At 35.0% G+C, this 20,973-nt stretch overlaps 1 protein-coding gene across 6 annotated transcripts in view; it reads right to left on the bottom strand.

Moving 5' to 3' along the window:
- Window positions 1-1,742: 1,742 nt before the first annotated feature.
- Window positions 1,743-20,973, bottom strand: part of PPP3CB (protein phosphatase 3 catalytic subunit beta) — a 53,070-nt gene continuing 33,839 nt past the window's right edge. Inside the window, exons 10-15 of one of the 6 annotated variants that reach the window (XM_055325359.1) lie at window positions 17,393-17,470; window positions 12,684-12,710; window positions 10,536-10,620; window positions 9,708-9,805; window positions 4,803-4,832; window positions 1,743-3,365 (exon numbers count right to left, since the gene is read on the bottom strand). In XM_055325359.1, the coding sequence (XP_055181334.1) occupies window positions 3,187-3,365; window positions 4,803-4,832; window positions 9,708-9,805; window positions 10,536-10,620; window positions 12,684-12,710; window positions 17,393-17,470 (497 nt within the window). In that variant the 3' untranslated portion in view covers window positions 1,743-3,186. The remainder of the gene's footprint in view (window positions 3,366-4,802; window positions 4,833-9,707; window positions 9,806-10,535; window positions 10,621-12,683; window positions 12,711-17,392; window positions 17,471-20,973) is intronic. The other 5 variants (XM_055325362.1, XM_055325360.1, XM_055325361.1 and 2 more) reach the window with 5 other exon arrangements.

The raw sequence follows: 20,973 nt of genomic DNA, 5'->3' as shown, positions 1-20,973 counted from the left end.
AGGGAATTTAATTACATACACATTCCTAGCTCCTTTTCACTTACCAAGCTCCAGAGTCTACCAGAAATTAGCAGGGCAGTGGTCCTATATGACTGTAAGACCTGATTTTCTGCTTACATCTGGTCCCAGTTATGGCACTTACCTGCCTCTATGAACATCATCAAACTGGGAAACAAAACTTGCAGTCAATTTGAGATCCTGGAATGTGGCAAATAAAAAATCTACATATGAACAGATGGAAAGAATGGATTCTAAAAGAACCCCAAACGGTAGAAAGCAACCACACAACAGAGGGAGTGAAAGTGTTAAAGATGCAGCAAAACATTACATATTATTCAGAATAGCTGTGGAGAAAGAAAATCAGTTGCAATAGGGGAAAATCCTAGTAAAACAGGAGTAACTCATTTTAAGCAAAGGTTTCATGCCTATTTCAAATTTAACTTGTAGAACTTTTAAAAGTTATGAATTCTATTAATAATAGCTGAACTGCAGAAAGCACAAGAAGTCAGAGATGGCCTTTTCTAATTCAGGAGTATCCTCTTTGAATATAAAGGGACATATAGAAAAAATTGATATTGAATATTAATTTATATTTTACCATCACTATCTCTGGTAGACATTTCAATTTACAATCTAGAAAGAGCTGAACTTTTCAGTTTGCTTTCATCATCAGTTACATTTTTTAAAAAGCCATAACAATGCTTTTGTGGTTCATTGTGAAACCTTAAAAAATACTTCTATGGTTCACAGTTATGAAGAAAGACTAAAAAGGGGTTCTTATTTCAGTTAGGAAGTGGTCTATGAGGCACTTGGTGATTTTTCTAACACTCCTAATGTATACTACCTTTCTGCATTCTTACCATCAACCCATAATTCTTCTAGTTTGCTAATGATGTTTTATGTTTATCCAAGATTCCCACAAACACTTTATAACCCAAGTGATGGACCTAACGACTAAGGAAGTTCCTAGTAATTGACATAACTAGTTAAGCTCTTAATTTAGAGATGCACAGTTTTCATAAAACAGGAACATCCAGAAGAACTTTTAAGGTATGCAGTGCATAGTAAGTAACTTTAAGGGTAGCTCATGGACTGGTATGTATGCAAGCTGATAAGACAGCAACTAAAAGCTATAATAATCAACAATTTGAGTTCTGTTTGCTACAGAATAAGGCAAGTATATACATTTTAATTTAATGTTTTGTAATGTGTATCATTATCATTATTGTTGAAAACTGTAATTAAAGTTACCATATGATTATAAGATGTTGAGCAATGTACTAATTTACCTCAATTTGCAAAATTTCATACTTATTTTGATTATGGAAAAGAAGAAAGGAATATGATGGCAAGAAAATACAGTATCATGAATATCCTTTTTCTTATTGTTAAAATACCCAATAAAGTTCTAATACTAATATAACAAAACTCTACACAATAATATTTTCTTTCAATTAAATGTTAAATGAAATAGTGATTTTAAATATTAGATTTAGGAGGCCTATAACAGTCACCCAAAGTACCCTAGTGCTCAGTTACTAATGCTCATGTAAGACATATGTAACCAAAGTTTAAAGAAAAAAAAGGCAAAATTTATGAAGACAAGAATTTAATTCATCAAATTACCATAACTATCCACGAGATCATCTCTGAAGGCTATATCCCAGTTCTATTAATATGATTTTCTGATTTGCATGAGGTCAAATCAGACTACATCTTCCAAATAAAACCCAACACAGAGATAGGAGCAGCGGCCCATGCATGGAATTTATTGTGTGCTACTGTTTATAAAATACTCGAATAGTCCTGCACATGCATAATATTTCCAACTTAGACAGGAGACCGTACAGGGTGCACTTTCTGGCAAACAAAACAATAGATGGTTCCGCTGCCTGGAGCTCTGAGTTGTATTCCAGGGCATGAGGGAAGCAGGCCACCAAAGTAAAGGGAAATACCAAACTACAGTGGCAATCAATACAGGTCAATAATTGTGAAAAATTAGCACATGGTTCCATTTAGTTTAACCAAGCAGTTCTGTAACTATCAAAAGAAAATGTTCAACATGCAATCTTGACTTTTATGCTTCCACTAACATCTGAATGAATGAACAGAACCATTGCTTCTATGCTGCATTGCTTAATCAAAAACACTTCCAGAACATTTTTAAATTTCCTTTGCATCAAAACATAAAAATGATAGAAAGCCAGCAGCAAATCACCCTGGTGGCTATTTAAGCAACTTGAGTACTCACAATAAACTAAAATTTCTCATAACATCTAGGTAACCTATACATGTCGTACCTGTACATCATAGGTCTATATATTAAATATTTGCAAAATGAAAACATGCATACACAAAATACGTCAAGTTTTACAGACATGATTTGAATTAAAATTTACTTTGACAATGTACAAACTTCTTTTAAAGTACCTTAAATGAGTAATTCTGTAATTCTTCATAATTTTGAAATTTAGAGGTTTTCTTCTTAAATCTCTGGGGTGTAAATTTCAAAAGATCTGGGCAAAAAAGATTCTAAATTAGTTTTTGGACTTGTGTTCAAGTAAGAGAGTCTGCCTAGAAATAGGTTATGCATTCATAATTGAAAAATACCAAGACTATATTACAGAATTAGCCACATTTAAGAACTATAGACCTGAGGTTAGCATTTTGTATAAATGCCAACTGGTTTTCTCAGCATTTTGCCCATAATTCAAAATACAGCTTAGTAACCTCAGAAATGTATTTTAAGACCATGCTAATTCATCCTTTAAAGACATTTCATGGGGAAAAAAAAAAAGTCCACATTAGCTCTTAGGGTTGCATTTGAAGTCATGGTTAAAAAACAAAATCTAATTCTACTGAGGGGAAAAAGAAATCTCATTTGTAAACTTAAATGTGTGAACCACAAGCATAAATGGAGGTGTAGTTGCCCTCCACTGGAAATTGCCCCAAACCCCTTGCTCACTGCTCTCCACCTTGGCAGCGATGACCCAATCTTATCAGATATCACAACATGTCCCAGGGCCCTCAAGCCTCCATCCAGGAAGGGGGCTGGGGTCTCAAAAGCACAATGGTTTCTCCAGAGGGACTGTGACATTTACAGTCAGCTTGGCCGACCCCTCCAGATCCTGGGGGTGATCTGTCCATTTGGGGCCCGAGATGTGAGAGTCCCTGGGAAGCCGTGGGTCACTGGGCACTATGGTTGCCAGTCCCGTGGTTCTCAGTGGCATGTGCGGTGTTCAGAGAATTGAAACCATCTTGCTGTACAGCATCTTTCCGGGGTGGCATTCTCTCATTGATCCTATCCAAACCCTTTGCCTCTTCAAAACTGCAGATTCTATGTGGTGGAGAGAATCCTCGTATTGCTTAACAAAATGCAAATTTGATAAGTCAGTAATTGAAAAACATTTCTGAGATTTCAAAAACATAATTAATGATTTTTAAGAAGAAAGAAATTAGCTGTATGTAGCAACATTTAAATCTTACTTTAACTGAATCCTATCCCCACTCCAGACTTCCCCTTAAAATGTGAAATGTTTAAACCTAAATGTAAACACGATAGCTTCATAGATGACAAGTGTTAGCATAGCCTTTAAAAAAGAACGCACAAAAATAACCCTTCCATGATCCCAAAATTAACCTGCAGGCAATGGTCTCAGGGTCTCAGTCTGACTTCTACTATACCACTTATCTCCTACAAAAACCCTAAAATCACCAGTGACTATCACAGTAAGGCAGCAACAAGAGTAGGGGCAAGTGAGGAGGCTAAACAAGGTTAACCTTGACATACAAATCTGTACCAATAGCTTCGGAGGAGAAAGAGGTAAAGTATACTAAAATTTAGCAGATCAGAACTATCTTGGAGGTCAAGGTATGTATCATCACCCCATCACCACCAGGATGAAATGAAAAAGGTGGGGAATGCCTCCAGGAATTAGATCTGTATTTGGCTGATAGTAAAAAGTATTCAGTTTCATATTTTAGGAAATGTCTTCCTTAATTCAATGGCCATTCACTGCATGTTCTTTGGAAACCCAAATCAAAAGAAATGGCAATCCTCCTCCAACTGTTATAATTTCTCATTCGCTTCATTTATAATGATGCTTCCTCCACTATTAAAATGTGCACACAAAAGATTTCCATAACTGGTTATAATCTGGTTGCTTTTATATGTGCAATCCCTGGGACTCAGAGTCTGTGCATGTGAACCAAATAAATGGTTGGGGTGGCAAAGCATTTAGCAATGTGTAATATTAGGCCAACATATCATATACATGAATATAATATTATTAGCAAACGCTAAGCCAACAGCAAATACATATATAAAATAAAAATCATAGTGACAGCTCCTGCACTTTCAGGTGAATTACTGAAAATGAATAAAAGTCAATTCAAACCTATATCTAGAGGGGGTTTCATCTAGGAAAAAAATGATCTGAATAGCATAGAATCATGCAAAATGTGGAATAGATCTTTCTTTGCAACTTCAAATGCTATAATACATAGCATAACATGCTGCACTCTAAAGAATTCAGGAACGGTAAATGCTGGTTGCACACTATACTAGAAAAGGAAAATCCAGATTGTCACTACGGAAATTGGTCCTTGTAATTAAAAAAAAAAAAAAAAAAGAAAGGAAGAAAGAAAAAAAAAAGAGGAATGTGACTATTAAACTTGATGAGTCAGTGAGTCTGATTCATCTTGGGCTGTGCAAACTAGGAGTAAAACACACCCACAGGACATTCTCTGATGCCCACCCACACACCACAGATCTCTGCCCAGCGCAAGGACTCTGATCGTACCTTTTTCAGCCTCAATAGCCTCAACTGTGGCTGTACAGAAGTGAGCAGAGGCATGCAAAATGAATGAGAGAGATGAGAAGGGTCATATTGTACAGCAGAAAAGGCAATGATCACGTAAAATATCACAGTATCTCATACTACATCATTTACAATTTAACATAAATAGTATCCATATTAGAGAGCCCCATCCAATCCCCCAATTCCTGACACAGCACAGTTTACACACAGCACTATGACAACATTGCTCAGAGCACAGAACACATGGACCTAATGTAAACACAGACACCTCAGCACCCATGCAAATGCACTCCAGTGTTAATTACCTACTGTGAATTCAGTATTTTGATGGCCTTAGAATTTTTCAACATGTTTATTATATCACATCCATCACAATCACAAGGAAATCCTCTAGGGTGAAATTATGATGGCAAAATTGTAGCAGAAGTCAAACAGAAAATTCTGTTTTTCCCCCATCTAACTGAACCAATACTCATTATCAGTTGTTCCATAAGATATAAACTAGAAGAGGTCAGTAATGCTTTTCCTGTTGCTTCTAATTCATAAGGCAAAGCAAAAGTGAAGTTGGTATGGATACAATGAAACTTAAGGACAGTAAACTTGATAAATTACTCTAATAGAATAGTTCCGTAGCTCTTTTGTTTGGGTAACCTAAAAGGACCCCATCTACCAGGAACTTCCTTTCTATTCTAACATTGGTGTCCCACATATCTAAAGATATTAACCTCTATAGCCTTTTAAAAAAGCTGTTTGTGTTCAGTTTATCATGAACTCAAATCTGCCTCAGGCACTAACAACATGCATTCTCAAGTGAAGATAGAAAGGCCATGGTACATCTTTCCAAGCCTATCTACCAACTAGAGAGGAATCAAATAGAACTGAGATCTTACAGGCAATAAATCCTAATTACTGTGTGATAGGGACATACACATATGTCATATAAGTGAGAAAGGCATTCTTAATATAGTTTGTCTCAAAAAAATATATAGTTTATCTCTGGCCCATTTAGAGAATTTCAACATTATTTAGTCATACATTTTGTAATCAAACAGTCTGTTGGCTCATTTCTGGGTTCAAACTGTATAAAGTACTCACACTGAGGACCAGGATCAAAGATTCCAGAGGATAATACTGCCTGACAATGTTGCAAATTCTCCACTTTACCCAAAGTGCACACACTCAGAATATTTATAACAATAATGTCCCATACTTTCTATTTTGCTTCTTCTATAAGGCCAATAAGATTTAGAAATAATAAATTTTGTCCAAAGCAGTTATTAATGTGAAAGAAAATGATGAATCTAAGGAGTTAAAATAGACTAAATTAGAAATTTGTTGATCTTAACCAGATAGTAAAGGTAGTTGGGAACCCAAAAAAGTAGGGTGAACACTGAATAAAAAAAAAAAAATTAATTTTCCTTAACTGTTAACTGTTAAACTACATCAAAATAGCAGACATTTATTGTACACCCACTATACAGATGACCATTTAAAAAACCTAGCTCTGTGCACATAGAATATACTCTTGGAATCTTCCCAGACAGAAAACCAGGATAAATGACCCACCTCTACTTGATCAGCCCTGCAACATCTATTCTTCAAAATAAGGACTATTTTCTCTATAATTTAGACATTAAATGGGAAAAAAAAATAAATGCCTATTAGAATAGGTTTTAAAGAGCTTGTGGTAACAGAAGTGATTTTATAGGAAATATTTCATAACTTTTATTACATATGGTAATAAATTAAAAGTAAAACCTGGTATCACTGTAAGAATTAGTACCTATTTGAGTGCATCAGTAGTTTAAAGTCTATTTATAAACTTTTCAAATTATGAAATGTAACAACATACTTCTGAAATAATCATATGGGTTTTAATTTTATATGTAAAAGCAGTTTTAGGTCAATTATATTCTCTGCTCTTTCTAGAAGCTTCTAAATGCTCCTAATCCTTTTCAGGATACAAAATACATATTACACTCAAAATTGCATACCATGTCAAGTTTGTATGTTTAAAATTGAAAAAATGGTCATCTGAAGCTTAAACATTAAGATGGAAAGAGATCTGATAATTGCAAAATTCTATTTGAAAGGCACTATTTTTCCTCTATTTGTCTTCAGTTTTATAGAGCATCTTGATACGGTGTTAGTAAATTTGAGTACAGTGCTGTCACAAACTGTGCTCCTCAATATTACACGGGATAAATAATGATGAGGAATTTGGCATTACTAAAATGGAGATGGCTACATAGGTCCTGGTGAAGGGTAGTAGCATTATAGGGCTAGTTCCTAAACAAATTTCCATGAGTAAAATAAAAGGCACATAAAATATATCAATTCCTACTCCAAAAGAGTTGTGGAGTTTGTGAAAACACTCAAGAAATATAAATTAACTTTAAGCTTATTGATAAGGCAATAGGACTTATTTTCTGACTTATTTCTGACAACAGGACTGAGATATTAGAATTTACATCACACAGATGCAGCTTCTTAGGAGTTTTGTTATGTGCTTCAAAATGGGTTTATCTTATTATGCTAGGAAAATTGCTCCACACTATCAAGAACCATCACTGGCACAGCTAGGGAGCTATCTAGCTTCTAGTTTGCCCAAATTAGACCCCTTAAACTCAGCACTATACTGCTAACTCACTCTGCTGGGAATACAGTCCCTTCAGTAAAGCTGTTTTTCAAACCTTCTCTGCAGTTGGGGGAGAGTTCAAAGTTGGAAGACTGAGCTTCAGGCTGCATGCAAATTAAGAATGAGTAGAAGAGCTAAGCTGCCAACAAAGCATGTAATTAGCAGGAACTAACTGTGAAATCTAAAAGGTTTGCTGTAAATACAATGTAAAAGTAATAATATATCCAAGGATAATAGAGTGATGACTGTAGTGTAGATTTATTAAAGTATGAGGCCTTTCAGTTTTCCTTTTCTTTTATGAACAAAGAAGAAAAGGGTAAACATTTTTCAAACTATTAAAGTTCATCCTTTTCTATTAACACTTACTTTTGTTAGTTTTATTGAATGTTTAAGATCTTTGTGTTAGTGAAAATTCTTTTTAGCTCATTTGCTAAAGCCCATAATATAATAAGAAAAATGGAGGGCAAAGAATATAAAGAAAATCAAAGCAATTTTTTAATTAAAAAAAAAAAAGGAAACCTTGTTTTAAAACATAGCTGTACTTCTCACATATACCAGTAGTGGTAGCAGACAACACACTAACATATAAAATAGAACATGTATAGACTGTAAGTAGAAATTATTGGTCTATAGAAAGATTATTTTATTTATTTAGGCATTTATAATGAGACTAAGTGAAATGAGGCTGTGAAAAGTCAATCTGATTTAAATTTATTCAAAAGTTTAGGGCAGCGCAGGTGGCTCAGTGGTTTAGCACCACCTTTGGCCCAGGGCCTGATCCTGGAGACCCGGGATCGAGTCCCACGTCAGGGTCCCTGCATGGAGCCTGCTTCTCCCTCTGTCTGTGTCTCTGCCTCTCTCTCTCTGTCTCTCTCTGTGTCTCTCATGAATAAATAAATAAAATCTTAAATTAAAATATTGAATAAAAAATTATTCAAAAGTTTAAATTATTTATTTTTTGCTTTAAAAAATTCACTAATTATAACACCAGAAAGAAAGTTAGCCATGATTAAGGAAAACATTAGATCTGTTGCTGCCTGTTTTAATAGAGCAATGACCCTTGGAGGGCTGTCAAAAGTGGCTACAATAAAACAAAAATTAAAGCTTTCTATATCACATTTTTTCAACCACAAGGGAAAGAAATCTAGACTTTGAGTTATTGTGTATACTCTAAAACATTCAAATCACTCTCTTCTATTTAATCTGTTTTGGGCTTTCAAAAAGTTAACCCAGTTATTTACACAAATATTTACGCCAAAAAAATAAGTTTTTTAAAAATATAAAGTATTCAATGAGCCAGATTACAGGAATGCTTTACGTATAATTTTATTTTCATGCAAAATAAAGGCACACTTAATAACACCCTTTCAACTTTGACTTACAGGATTTAAATTCAACCCCTTATAACAATGACTTAATATCTAATGTTACATTCATGTTCAGAATGCACAAAGTACAGCAACAAATGCAGCAAACCTCAAAACAAGGTGCTACAAAGTTGCTTCTACATCAAAAGACAGACAAGCGTCTGATAGAGTAATTTAATTTAACATACTTTTACAGACATACAGCTAACCTAAAGAAAGACAGACAGATTTAGGAAAGCAGCTACATCTGCAGAGGAAGAAAACAGCATGTTACAGACAGTCAATTATACATAGAACATTTGACAAACACCACAGAAAACAAACTTTGGCATCATTTACCAGGGTACAAAACCTTGCACAAATCTTTTGGCAAGTGAAGTGCATAAGTAGTGTTTTGGGGCTCAAGCAGATTGTTAATTCTAAAATTAAGTATCTGATAATATAAGCATTGTCTAATACAATTACATAAATTAAAAAAATAAAAAATAAGAAACATGGAATTACATTTCCATTTTTGTAATATGGATATCCTTGATTCACATTCTGAAATTGGGGCTTTTAAAGGAAAAGGGTGCATTAGACAAACAAAAAAAAATAAATATTTAGACATTATGATATGAGCTGCTCCCATATCATTTCATTCAAAGCTGAGAAACTGACCATTATTTTCGATTGAAAGGAATACCCATTCTATCAATTTTCTGCCCTGGTCAAGTTCTTAACCAGATACTACCTATCATATAGTATTCTACCTATGTCAGCTGCTGAGACAGGAACTAAAAAGCAGAAGGAATTCCCTGCATGCATTATGTGTATTGTTAGCAAAAGAGTGAGGTGTGCCCCAGTCCATCTGAGGCACAGCAAGTTGCATAACATCATTACCACTTTGCAGGGTCTGCCGTCCTCCAGCCAACACTCCACTAGGCAACATCCCTGTGGGAGTCAGGCCCTTGAGTGTCAGCACACTTTCACTCTCCTCCCTATAGCAAGGAGATAAAACAGAGATTTCCAACAAATGGTTAATATAAAAGAGGAGGGCCCAAAGGTAGGCCATGTATATAATTTATAACATTCATTGTTATCATATCTTCCTCAATTCCAAGATAAGACATTTTTCCATATTTTAAATGTGGATAAAAGGATAAGAGGGTGGGTGCCTTATTGTTTTTCCTGAAAAGCTTTATTAAGTATATGATGACATTCATCATCAATGAGACTCATACAATTGAGAAAATTTGGTATTTCTATCCTGTAAAGTTCAAATATCTGATATAACCAATTTTGTAAACAAATTTTTAAGGGCTGACCCATTTACATGTACCCTTAAACCTAGCCTTCCTGAATTAACCCTAAAAAGATAATTTGTGGCTCCAGCAAAAGGAACTTCTTATATGGAAGAGCAAGTTCATCAGGAATACTCTAAAAAGTACCCCCTCCTTCTCATCATGCTCTAGTTTTCAAGGCGTAGAACTAGTACTTTCATCACAGAAGGGTACCACATACTCAAAGTGAACAATAATACTCACAATGGTCAAAAACCCTAGTTTCAAAAGGACTGTTGTTCCCTTGTTGAATATCTAAATGTACAACTAAACTTTATAGGAAGAATGCTGCTAAATTGCTTTTAGCTATTAAACAGAACACTGCTTACAGCAAAGTATAATAAAAGCAATTTCTGTAAAACAAATAATCAGGAAAATACATCATTACCTGAGCACAGAGAAGACCCTTGCCATCTTGCCAATTGCTCGAATTTTGTTTCTTATGATTTCTTTCCGGGCTGCAGCTGAACCTACTTTCAATGGAATAAATAGAAAAAAAGACTCAAGTTTAGGGCATCCACACTTGCACCATTCTATTACCCTATACCACGCTCATCTTAACCAACACCAAACCCTCTGCCACCAGCTCACATGGAGGAGACTAGGTGAACTCATGCCAGAAAGCTTCTCACTCCTTCAATGTTTAGCTCAGCACTGGTCTAATATTGGGGTCTGATACAGATACAAATGAAAAGTAATATACAAACATTATGACTCTCACACTACTGCTAATTATTAAAACAGCGATGGGAAAGAAACTAGAACCCAACTTATATCACAAACCAGAGGACAAAAAAAAATTTCTAATAATCCTATAGTCTTTAATTTTCATGAGGACCTACTGCATGCAACTAACAGATAAGAATTGGTAGTAACTCTGTTTAGGCTTCTGTTTAACTATTATAAAAGCCTCTGACATGCAGGCTGGAAACATCTTACTATGATAGAGTAAGTTCTTTGCTCTAAGAGGGTTTAAAAACAATGGTTGATGAATTAACTACGGTGCAGATGACGCTGAACTAAGGACCATACCAGCATTTCAACAATAAAGAACATCTTAACCTCATGGACTAAATGTCCTCAAAGTCATGCAAATATATACAACAAGCTCTTACATCCCTAGGTGAGTATGACACAAGGAGAGTGAACAATGAGAAAAGATTCCCTAAAAAACACGGCTAAAGGATCACTCATGTTTCCTTTTTAAAGGGTTAGCTGTACTGCTTATCACTGATACAGAAGAGAATATATCAAAATAATGTAATCTTCAGCTGAAGAAAAACTCAAAGTTGTATCTTCCTTCCCTTGGCCTCCAGAAAGAACAACAATCTCAGTCCCATTATCTCATATATAGCAACTAGAATCACTCTGGACCCAAGAGTGTGGTTCCTTATTCCTTAGAGCTGTGCTTCAACATGATGAAAACACATATAGAAGCACCATGGTTGAGGAGAAAGTTAAGGAAAGGCTAAAGAGACTAGACTAAAAGGGGCCGTGGATATATAGAGGTCTGAACAACCATTAGTCTTCTGGGCCAGAGCAACTTATTTAAAATTCAAGCAGCCCACAAATACCATATAATTAAAAACTAAGATGATGACTGGACCTTACTGCAAGGAAACAGAAAGGAAATCCAATTTCAAAGACAAAAACAAGACATATTTTAGAGAAAATAGGCTCCATGGCCATGTTTATGATGCTCTAAAGGGTAATGTGAGCACTGAAGCTACAGCTTTTGCAAGTTCAAAATTGCAGGTACTACATAGCTATTTTTAAGATGCCAAAAAAAATCACTAAAAGTCTTAGAATCACAGAATATTAGAATTTGAAGAGACATTAGGGATACTGCAAAGTTTAATCTCCTCATTTTATAGAAAAAGAAACTAAGTTTATTAATGGTCTTGTCCAAGGACCTAAGGTAAGTCTGATTTCTTTGAATGAATTAACATAAACATTTTGTTTTTAATTGACAGAATGTTAAAAACAGCTAGACTGGGGAAGAGGAGTGTGGGAATGGGAGAGGATGGCTGCAATGAGGTACATTCATATTTTCAGCCTTAATTTATATATCTGTAAAACAGAATATGTAAACTATATTGATTTCAAATTTTAAAAAATCACTGGAATATAAAAACAGTATGCAAGTCAGGATTTTAAATCAGTCTACAAACACATCATGCATAATATTAAAGAAAATGTCCACGGAAAATTACTCTGGGGAATAAGACAGACAATCAAACACCCCTAATCATGCAGGGAAAAGTACAAAACATTACAAATAAGCAAAAGAATGAAATTTTAAAACAAGAGGAATGAAAAAGAGGGAAAAATATTTCCATGCACAGAAAGACAGATATCTTGGAATATGACTTCTAAAAACATCAAATTCTATCTCCAATACCACTTACACTAAATTTGTACAAGGCCCAAAAGGACTCTGCATAAATAGTACTCAATGAATGAGCTAACTTACATGGACATGAGGATAACTTATGAAGTCATATTTCAAAACAATGTTACTCTGTCTGGTCTGTACCTTTTTTATTGCCATATATGAGCCGTTCTTCAGATGGAGAGTCCAGAAAAAAGGAAGTGAATGATGGAGAAAAGGTGGTTGAGACAAATAAAAAGATAGAGATTTAACTTGGCAGTGGTACTGAAGAATGAATGTAGAAAGAAAGAGAAAAATGAAGGCCCTCATATTTGAAATTTGAAAAATGTAGTACTGTAGGATCTGGTGAATAAAAGAGGGATGCCGCTGGGTAGAACTCTAAAGGAAAGATTTCTTAAAAGATATGTGTTCAGAAGAAATTATGGACAGAATGACTATAATATTTGATGAAAGTAGACAAATTAGGGACAGAAAAAAAACACGTGAAAACACATAAGACTGATAAAAGACTGTGCAAACAACAATCGCACATTTATACTGATACCCCTAAGGAAATGTGTCACCCACAGGAGTATGTTAAGTGAAGGGTAATGACACAAATAATATACAAACTCATGTGGTTCTTCAAGGACACCAACATCTGCAAAATCTATTAAGTATATACAGAGAAATGTAGGTAACTTTATAAACTACCTCAGTGGAAAATCTTACCCACTTCGAATAACGGAAAGGCTAAGCCTCCCACACTCCATAATAACAAGAACACATAATTTCTTGAATCTGAATTGTAGAACTTTTGCACATACTCAGGATCAACAGTATGTGCTTTCTGTTCCCAATCCAATCTGGGAGCTTGAGGGACATCTTTTTGCAGAAATAGCAACAGATTGTTTCAAAGCAAGTAATAGCTCTAAGAGTAGGCAGCAGAAATGTTTCTTTTGAGCTTTCCGTATCTTCCATTCTAATGTAGAGATACATGATTCCATTACAGGAAATGCAAAGTTTTAGTTTAGTAAAACTGTAACATATGTGGATTATGTATTTCCTTTACCCAACTCAAGAGAGAAGATAAATATCTGAAAGAAATAGTATGCATTCTAAATATCACAGAAATCAGTGTTCAGAAATTCTCTTTAATGATTAATTAATACCTCTAAAAGGAATGCTATGTGCACTTATACATCCAATATGTTTATGCAAATTTTTGCCTTTAAAAATAACTCCACATATACATTAAACAATACAGAATACCAAAGATCATCACTTAAGAAGATAGTCTCATTCCTTTACCCAATCTCAGCCTTAAATATGCAAAATCTATTCTTTCCTTCCTGCTACTGTGACATCTCCATTCCTGCTCTTTCCCTTTTCCCACAGAAAAGCTAAACTCTTATTCTGCCTCAACAGCAATACCCATGTCACCAAGTTTTCTTTCTAAATCAGATTTCTCCCCATGCCCAGCTTATAGACTAGTTCTACTGCTGAGTAGGAAAAGGGGAAGGAGAGGATGAAAGGCATGCTATCATGGTGAAAGGAAAAGGGGAAAGATGTACAGTTATGGGAAAGAAATATGGGAATATGACTAAGGAAGGGACATAAACCCAGTTCCAGTAGCTCTTTTCCCTATCCCATCATAGTATCTGTCCTAATCTCCTCCCATTTCCTCCATTCCTCAAGGTCTCCCCCAAACCATTCTCATTACTCCATACAAACTCCCAGATTCATATTATTAAAATGTTCTTGAGGTCTCTACTCCTACTACTTGGTATGGAAGGGTGAAGAAATGAGTAACTACACCTGCTATGTTGGCAGTAAAGGGAGATCTATTTCTAGTACTGAAAGCTGGAACTCAGTGTATTTTCACACAGAAGCACTGTCAAAAGTGATAGCTTACCAATTTTTAAAATTATTTCATTTCTATTCCTTCAAACCATGGATGAGAAGATCCTGGGAAGTTAAGTGACTTCTCCAAGATTACATAGCTAGCATAATAGTAACTCCAAAATACAAAGACCAATGACCCTTTTCACTAAACTACGTTGCCTCTTTAATAATCAAACTCAATTCAACTCTGGAGAGCAAGAATGATATAACAAGTGGATAAATAAGCATAATTTATCATTGAGAGGAAAACATTGATTAAATACATAAAATCTCATTTGGACTATAATAAAATTTAATACGTATTCCTGGCTGAATCCCAAAAATGATTCAATGTCTATCCTCATGTTAAGTCATAAGTATCTAAACCAGAAGTAGTAGACTTAACAGGGAAATTTTTTTTTTTAAATAGGAAGAGGACTAAAGCATTACTTATCACCATTCCTCTTTAAAATACTCTTTAAAAAACACTATTAATACTGATACAAATTTGTTAAAAATAAAAAGAAATAAAGGTAAAATATAGAAAAATAAACAATATCAGCATTATGCAAATGAAATATTTTTAAAAGTTAAAGTTAATATTTTTAAAAGTTAAAATAAAAATTACCACAGGAAATAATTCTGCTGACCCAAGTTGTCAAACATAAGATAAAATCACAAATATATAATGTATACCTCATACACAGAAAATACATTAAGAGAAACCAGTTGTAATAATGTAAGAACATAAAATACTATAGTATTAATTTAAGTTGATAATAACAGATTTTTTTCAGAGAAAAACTGTAATTTTAAATGGAATAATTGTATATTCAATATATTAAATGCAGTAATTATAGTAAATGAACTAATTATATAGAGCAAAAGATCTTGATCTTAGTTTAGAAAACTAAGTATTTTTTAAAAACCTTCCTAGATGCAGATGCAAACAGAATTTGCCATATAACAGAATCTATGAAATAGCTAGTAGCAGTTTTAATTGGTATCTCATTAAATCTATCTGCATCTAGGAAGATTTAAAAAATTATATATTTTAAATATTTGACATATAACAAAAAACCTTATCTGAAGAAATCAGTGAACTACGAACAAAATTATTTCAGTCATTATATCAATACCTGTAAGATTATGAAGTAGGTACATAATATTATCTTCACTTTGAAGATAAAAAACTGAGACCCAGAAAAGCTAAGTAATTTGCCTGAGGTCATATAGCCACTATGAGAAACTAGAATCTGAACTCAGACCTAATCTAACTAAAGAGAAAAGGTGGCAGAACAGAGGAAAAAATATTTAATTATAAATACTTAAAAATTTTATGTAAAAGACAGATATAATGAAATGTGTTAGAGCTAATACCTCTACACAAATATCAAAAGGGGAATTAAAATAAGAAAAAATAAATATTACTCATTAATGCCTATTATCCAAACCAAAAAAGAATGGATATAAATAAATTTATATTTATATTTTATTTATAAATAAAATATATTTAGTTAACAAAACCATAAGCCAGAATAAAAGCACATCTCAGCTTGCCACCGACAGATGGCAATAGCAGACACCTGTGCACAGTCACTTTGTACTTTTAACAAACGGGCTTACAACAGTGTTTAAAAATTAAACTTGTGTGTAAGCAGGGAAATTTCTAAATAGTTTTTACTCAGATTGTACTTAATAAGTAGTCAAATGAGATGTATAGTTTATACACTTGAAAAAGTAAACAGTAAATTATATTTTTTTAAATTAAAAATCATTAGAAAATCAAAGAAATATAAATTAAACCAAGTGTAATTCACTATGTAGCTACTAAGAAAAATAAGTAAATATGACCAAAACCCATTGAGGTGGGCCTGTGCAGAAAGAGGCCTGTGGATTCATTGCTAAAAGTACTTCATCTTGGTCCAATTCTTCTGCAAAGTAATCTGGCAAATTCATAGCTAAAATAATGAAGCTAAAACATAATAACTCTGGAATTCTCTTCAAGAAATTTATCCCAAGAAATACTATTGTACAAACATATGTACTGCATGTCATTCATAACAAGGTAACTGAAAGCCAACCACAAATGTCAAACAACATGAGATTAACTATGAAAATACTATGAAAAATATATTAATATATTTAGAAATAGGTAGCTATTAAGTTGTACCAATATGTAGATCACGTTTAATATATGGAAGCAATTACATACTGATTATAACTATGAAAAGAATGCTACATCAAAGATGTGAGGAGCATACAGAAAGAAATAAAGAGTTCTTAGCTTTAAGTTCACATTTTTGTTTCTCAGTGACCTACATTTTAAAAAATATTTAAATTTAAAAGTTTTAAATTTTAAAAAGTTTTAAATAAAAATTTCAAGACATAAAAATTAAAGGAATTTTGTTTTTATGATATTAAATTATACTATAAATGTAATCAGTACATAGGCTGGTTGGCTTACATAAGGACAAACAGCCATGTCTAACATTGTTTCTATGAAAAAGATGCTTCTGAAAATCAAACTAAACTAGTAAGTGGTCTCTTAAAACACAACCACTCATAAGTTGGGAACAGCCTACTTTAGATTTTGGGAAAAAAAAAGTGACAACAAATCGAGGGTTCAGGTATGTTTCTGATGCACTAAGAAGACGATACCAATGAAACTAAAAGCATTTTTATCCCCCCTCTAAGTGGTGTCCATATTCATGAAGAACCACATTCTTTAGTACTTTCAATTTTCCTTTCCTTCTGTTCTTCCATATTTCCCCTTTCCCAAAATTCATCTTCTTCCCCACACCAACAGAAAAAAAGTAAAATCACTAAAAAAATCATAAACAGTATCTGAAAAAGTGTCTTAACACTTATCAAATGGCATAGCCATTTGAGAGCAATGACTACATTTTGCAAAAGAGTGTATATTGAAGCTGCTGGGTAGTTAAATAATACCATTTCACAATAAAAAATAGTAAAGTGAATAATCATACCATCAAACTGGTCTTCACCCTCAGTCATCAGTTCATCATCAGAGCAAATACTCAGAACATTTACCAACATTTCTGTCACTATTCAAAAATGAAAAAAAGGAACAGTTACACAGGAGCAGACCAAAATTCAACTGTCTATATATACGCACAGCAATTATTCATATAATGGTCAAATGATTTTTAACCCAAGACGAGATACATTCTGATAGCAGGAACAAAGAAACTAAAAAATATCAAGGTTTGGGGCACCTGGTTGGCTCAGTCCATTAAGTTTCGGCTCAGGTCATAATCTCAGGGTCTTTATTTTTATTTTTTTTTAATTTTTTTAAATTTATTTATGATAGTCACAGAGAGAGAGAGAGAGAGAGGCAGAGACATAGGCAGAGGGAAAAGCAGGCTCCATGCACCGGGAGCCCGACGTGGGATTCGATCCCGGGTCTCCAGGATCGCACCCTGGGCCAAAGGCAGGCACCAAACTGCTGCACCACCCAGGGATCCCAATCTCAGGGTCTTTGGATTGAGCTTCATGTTGGGCTCTGAGCTCAACACAAAGTCCACTTGGGATTCTTTCTCTCGTCCTCTCCCTCCCCGCTCTGCACTTTCCTCCAGGCACACATGTTCTCTCTTTCTCTCTCATAATTAATTAATTAATTAATTAATTAATTAATTCTTTTAAAAAAAATACCAACGTTTTCAAAATGAAAGAAATTCAATGGGGACACCTGGGTGGCTCAGTGGCTGAGCATCTGCCTTTGGCTCAGATCCTGATCAGGGTCCTCATGGGGAGCCTGCCTCTTCCTCTGCCTATGTTTCTGCCTATGTCTCTGCCTCTCCCTTTGTCTCTCATGAATAAATAAATAAAATCTTTTTTTAAAAAAATATTTTATTTATTCATGAGAGACAGAGAGAAAGAGAGAGAGAGGCAGAGACACAGGCAGAGGGAAAAGCAGGCCCCATGCAGGGAGCCTGACATGGGACTCGATCTCGGGTCTCCAGGATCACGCCCTGGGCTTAAGGCTACACTAAACCACTGAGTCACCCAGGCTGCCCTAAAATCAAAAAAAAAAAAAAAAAAAAAAAAGAAAAGAAAAGAAAAGAAAAGAAAAGAAAAGAAAGAAAGAAAGAAAGAGAAAAAGAAAAAGAAAGAAAGAAAGAAAGAAAGAAAGAAAGAAAGAAAGAAAGAAAGAAAGTCAGTCCATGGATTACCAGTCTGAGAGAAATTCTGTACAGAATATGTTTTCAGGTCTCAGAAAAAAATGAAGCCGCACAGAGATGAGTAACATCTAAATGTATACATTTAAATTCTTCTTTTATGGATATAGCATTTTCTTATAAAGTAAGAAAAAACAGCACAGTTTGTTTCAAAAAAGACCCAGAAACTTTTTTTTTTTTTTTGAGAGATAGAGCGAGAGCACCTGTGAGTGGGGAGGGGCAGAAAAAGAAGGATAGAGAGAATCCTAATGCAGGCTCCACTCTCAGTGTGGAGCCCAACGTTGGGCTCGATCTCACACTCCGAGATCATGACCTAAGCTAAAATCAAGAGTCAGTTGCTTACTAAATGAGCCCACCCAGGCGCCCCCAGGATTTAATTATTTAAAAAACTGACTCTAGCAAGTCCTCCAAAAATTTAATTCTTAAGATTATGAATGAGTAACAACCTTAACCCATGGTTCTTTCTTAGGCTTGTTCCTCTTTTACCATTCTATATATTTTTCCCTTAAGTCTCCAAGATTCGGGATCCCTGGGTGGCGCAGCGGTTTGGCACCTGCCTTTGGCCCGGGGCGCGATCCTGGAGACCTGGGATCGAATCCCACATCAGGCTCCCGGTGCATGGAGCCTGCTTCTCCCTCTGCCTGTGTCTCTGCCTCTCTCTCTCTCTCTCTCTCTGTGACTATCATAAATAAATAAAAAAAAAAAATTTAAAAAAAATTCTCCAAGGGATCCCTGGGTGGCGCAGCGGTTTGGCGCCTGCCTTTGGCCCAGGGCGCGATCCTGGAGACCCGGGATCGAATCCCACATCGGGCTCCCGGTGCATGGAGCCTGCTTCTTCCTCTGCCTGTGTCTCTGCCCCCCTCTCTCTCACTGTGTGCCTATCATAAATAAATAAAAATTAAAAAAAAAAAAAGTCTCCAAGATTCTACTCTTTTGATTTTCCTACATTACAGACTATTTCCTCCCTAAACTTAGATATTCTCAAGAGTCTCTTTGCACAATCTCTTGGTGATTTTATATGCTCAATCTCTTGGTGATTCCATCTGTAACTATACAGTTTCAAGTATCACCTTTGTGAAGATGATTCCAGAGTCTGTATCATAGTCTTGACATTTCCTTCAGTCTCCAGATTTCCTTGATAGTTTTACTGCCAACCGTCTTAAACTATTTTATATTGTCTGTTTCTCCTACCTGAATGAAAGCTTCATGAGTGCAGGGTGATGTTTTGTTTACTGCTATACCTCAGAGTCTAGTACATCGATCGGTACACAACAGGAATCCAATAAATATTTGACAAATGAGTAATTTAAAAAAGAAAGGTATAAGCAAATTTCAATTAATAAATAAAAATGTCTATTAAATATAAGCCCCTGGATGTCCTAATAGCACCTAGAAATGAACACATCCAAAACAAAATTCAATACTGCTCCTATTATTCCTCCTATAAATATATTAATAGCACACCACATACCAGCCACTGTGCTAAAGCTCCAGGAATCAAATGTAAAAAGATCCAGTCTCTACCTTCCAGAAGTTTATCAATTACTATAGAAGATATACACACACACACACACACACACACACCACACATACCACAGAAGAGTAATGAGCCCTATGCTGTAAGTATGCAGAGTTATAGAAAAAGACCTGCAGGGGAAAGAAAGGCTTCTGATAGAGGAATCATGCAGTAGTAATTTGTCAGGTGGAGAGATAAAGCATTCTAATCATAAGTTAGAAAAACTATGAAGTAGTCACAAATATTAATGGGACAGAACTAAGAGTTCAGAAATAAACCACACATTTAGGGTCAACTGATTTTCAAAAAGCATGCTAAAACAATTCAGTGGAGGAAAGAACAATCTTTTCAACAAATGGTGCTGGGACAAATGACTATCCACATGCAAAAGAATGAAGTTGAACCCCCCCACTACACACCGTATACAAAAATTAACTCAAAATGGATCAAAGACCAGGGCACCTGAGTGGCTTAATAGATTAAGCATCCAACTCTTGATTTCAGCTCAGGTCACGATCTGAAAGTTGTGAGACTGAGCCCCACATTAGGCTCTGGTCTAAGTGTGGAGCTTGCTTGGGATTCTCTCTCTCCCTTTCTGTCTGCCCCTCACCCTCAACCCCTCCACTATTTCTTTCCCTCTTAAGAAAAGAAAGATCAAAGTCCCAAATGTAAAAGCTGAAACTGTAAAACTTTTAGAAGAGAGGTGCCTAGGTGGCTCAGTCAGTTAAGCATTTGCCTTCTGTTCAGGTCATGATCCCAGGGTCCCGGGATCCATGTCATGCTCCCTGCTCAGAGAGATGTCTGCTTCTCCCTCTGCCCCTCCCCATGCTCATCCTTGTGCTCTCTCTCTCTG

Source organism: Nyctereutes procyonoides, unplaced genomic scaffold (genome assembly GCF_905146905.1).
Source record: "Nyctereutes procyonoides isolate TBG_1078 unplaced genomic scaffold, NYPRO_anot_genome, whole genome shotgun sequence".
Lineage (NCBI taxonomy): Eukaryota > Metazoa > Chordata > Mammalia > Carnivora > Canidae > Nyctereutes > Nyctereutes procyonoides.
This window is presented reverse-complemented; position numbering and strand designations above follow the sequence as displayed.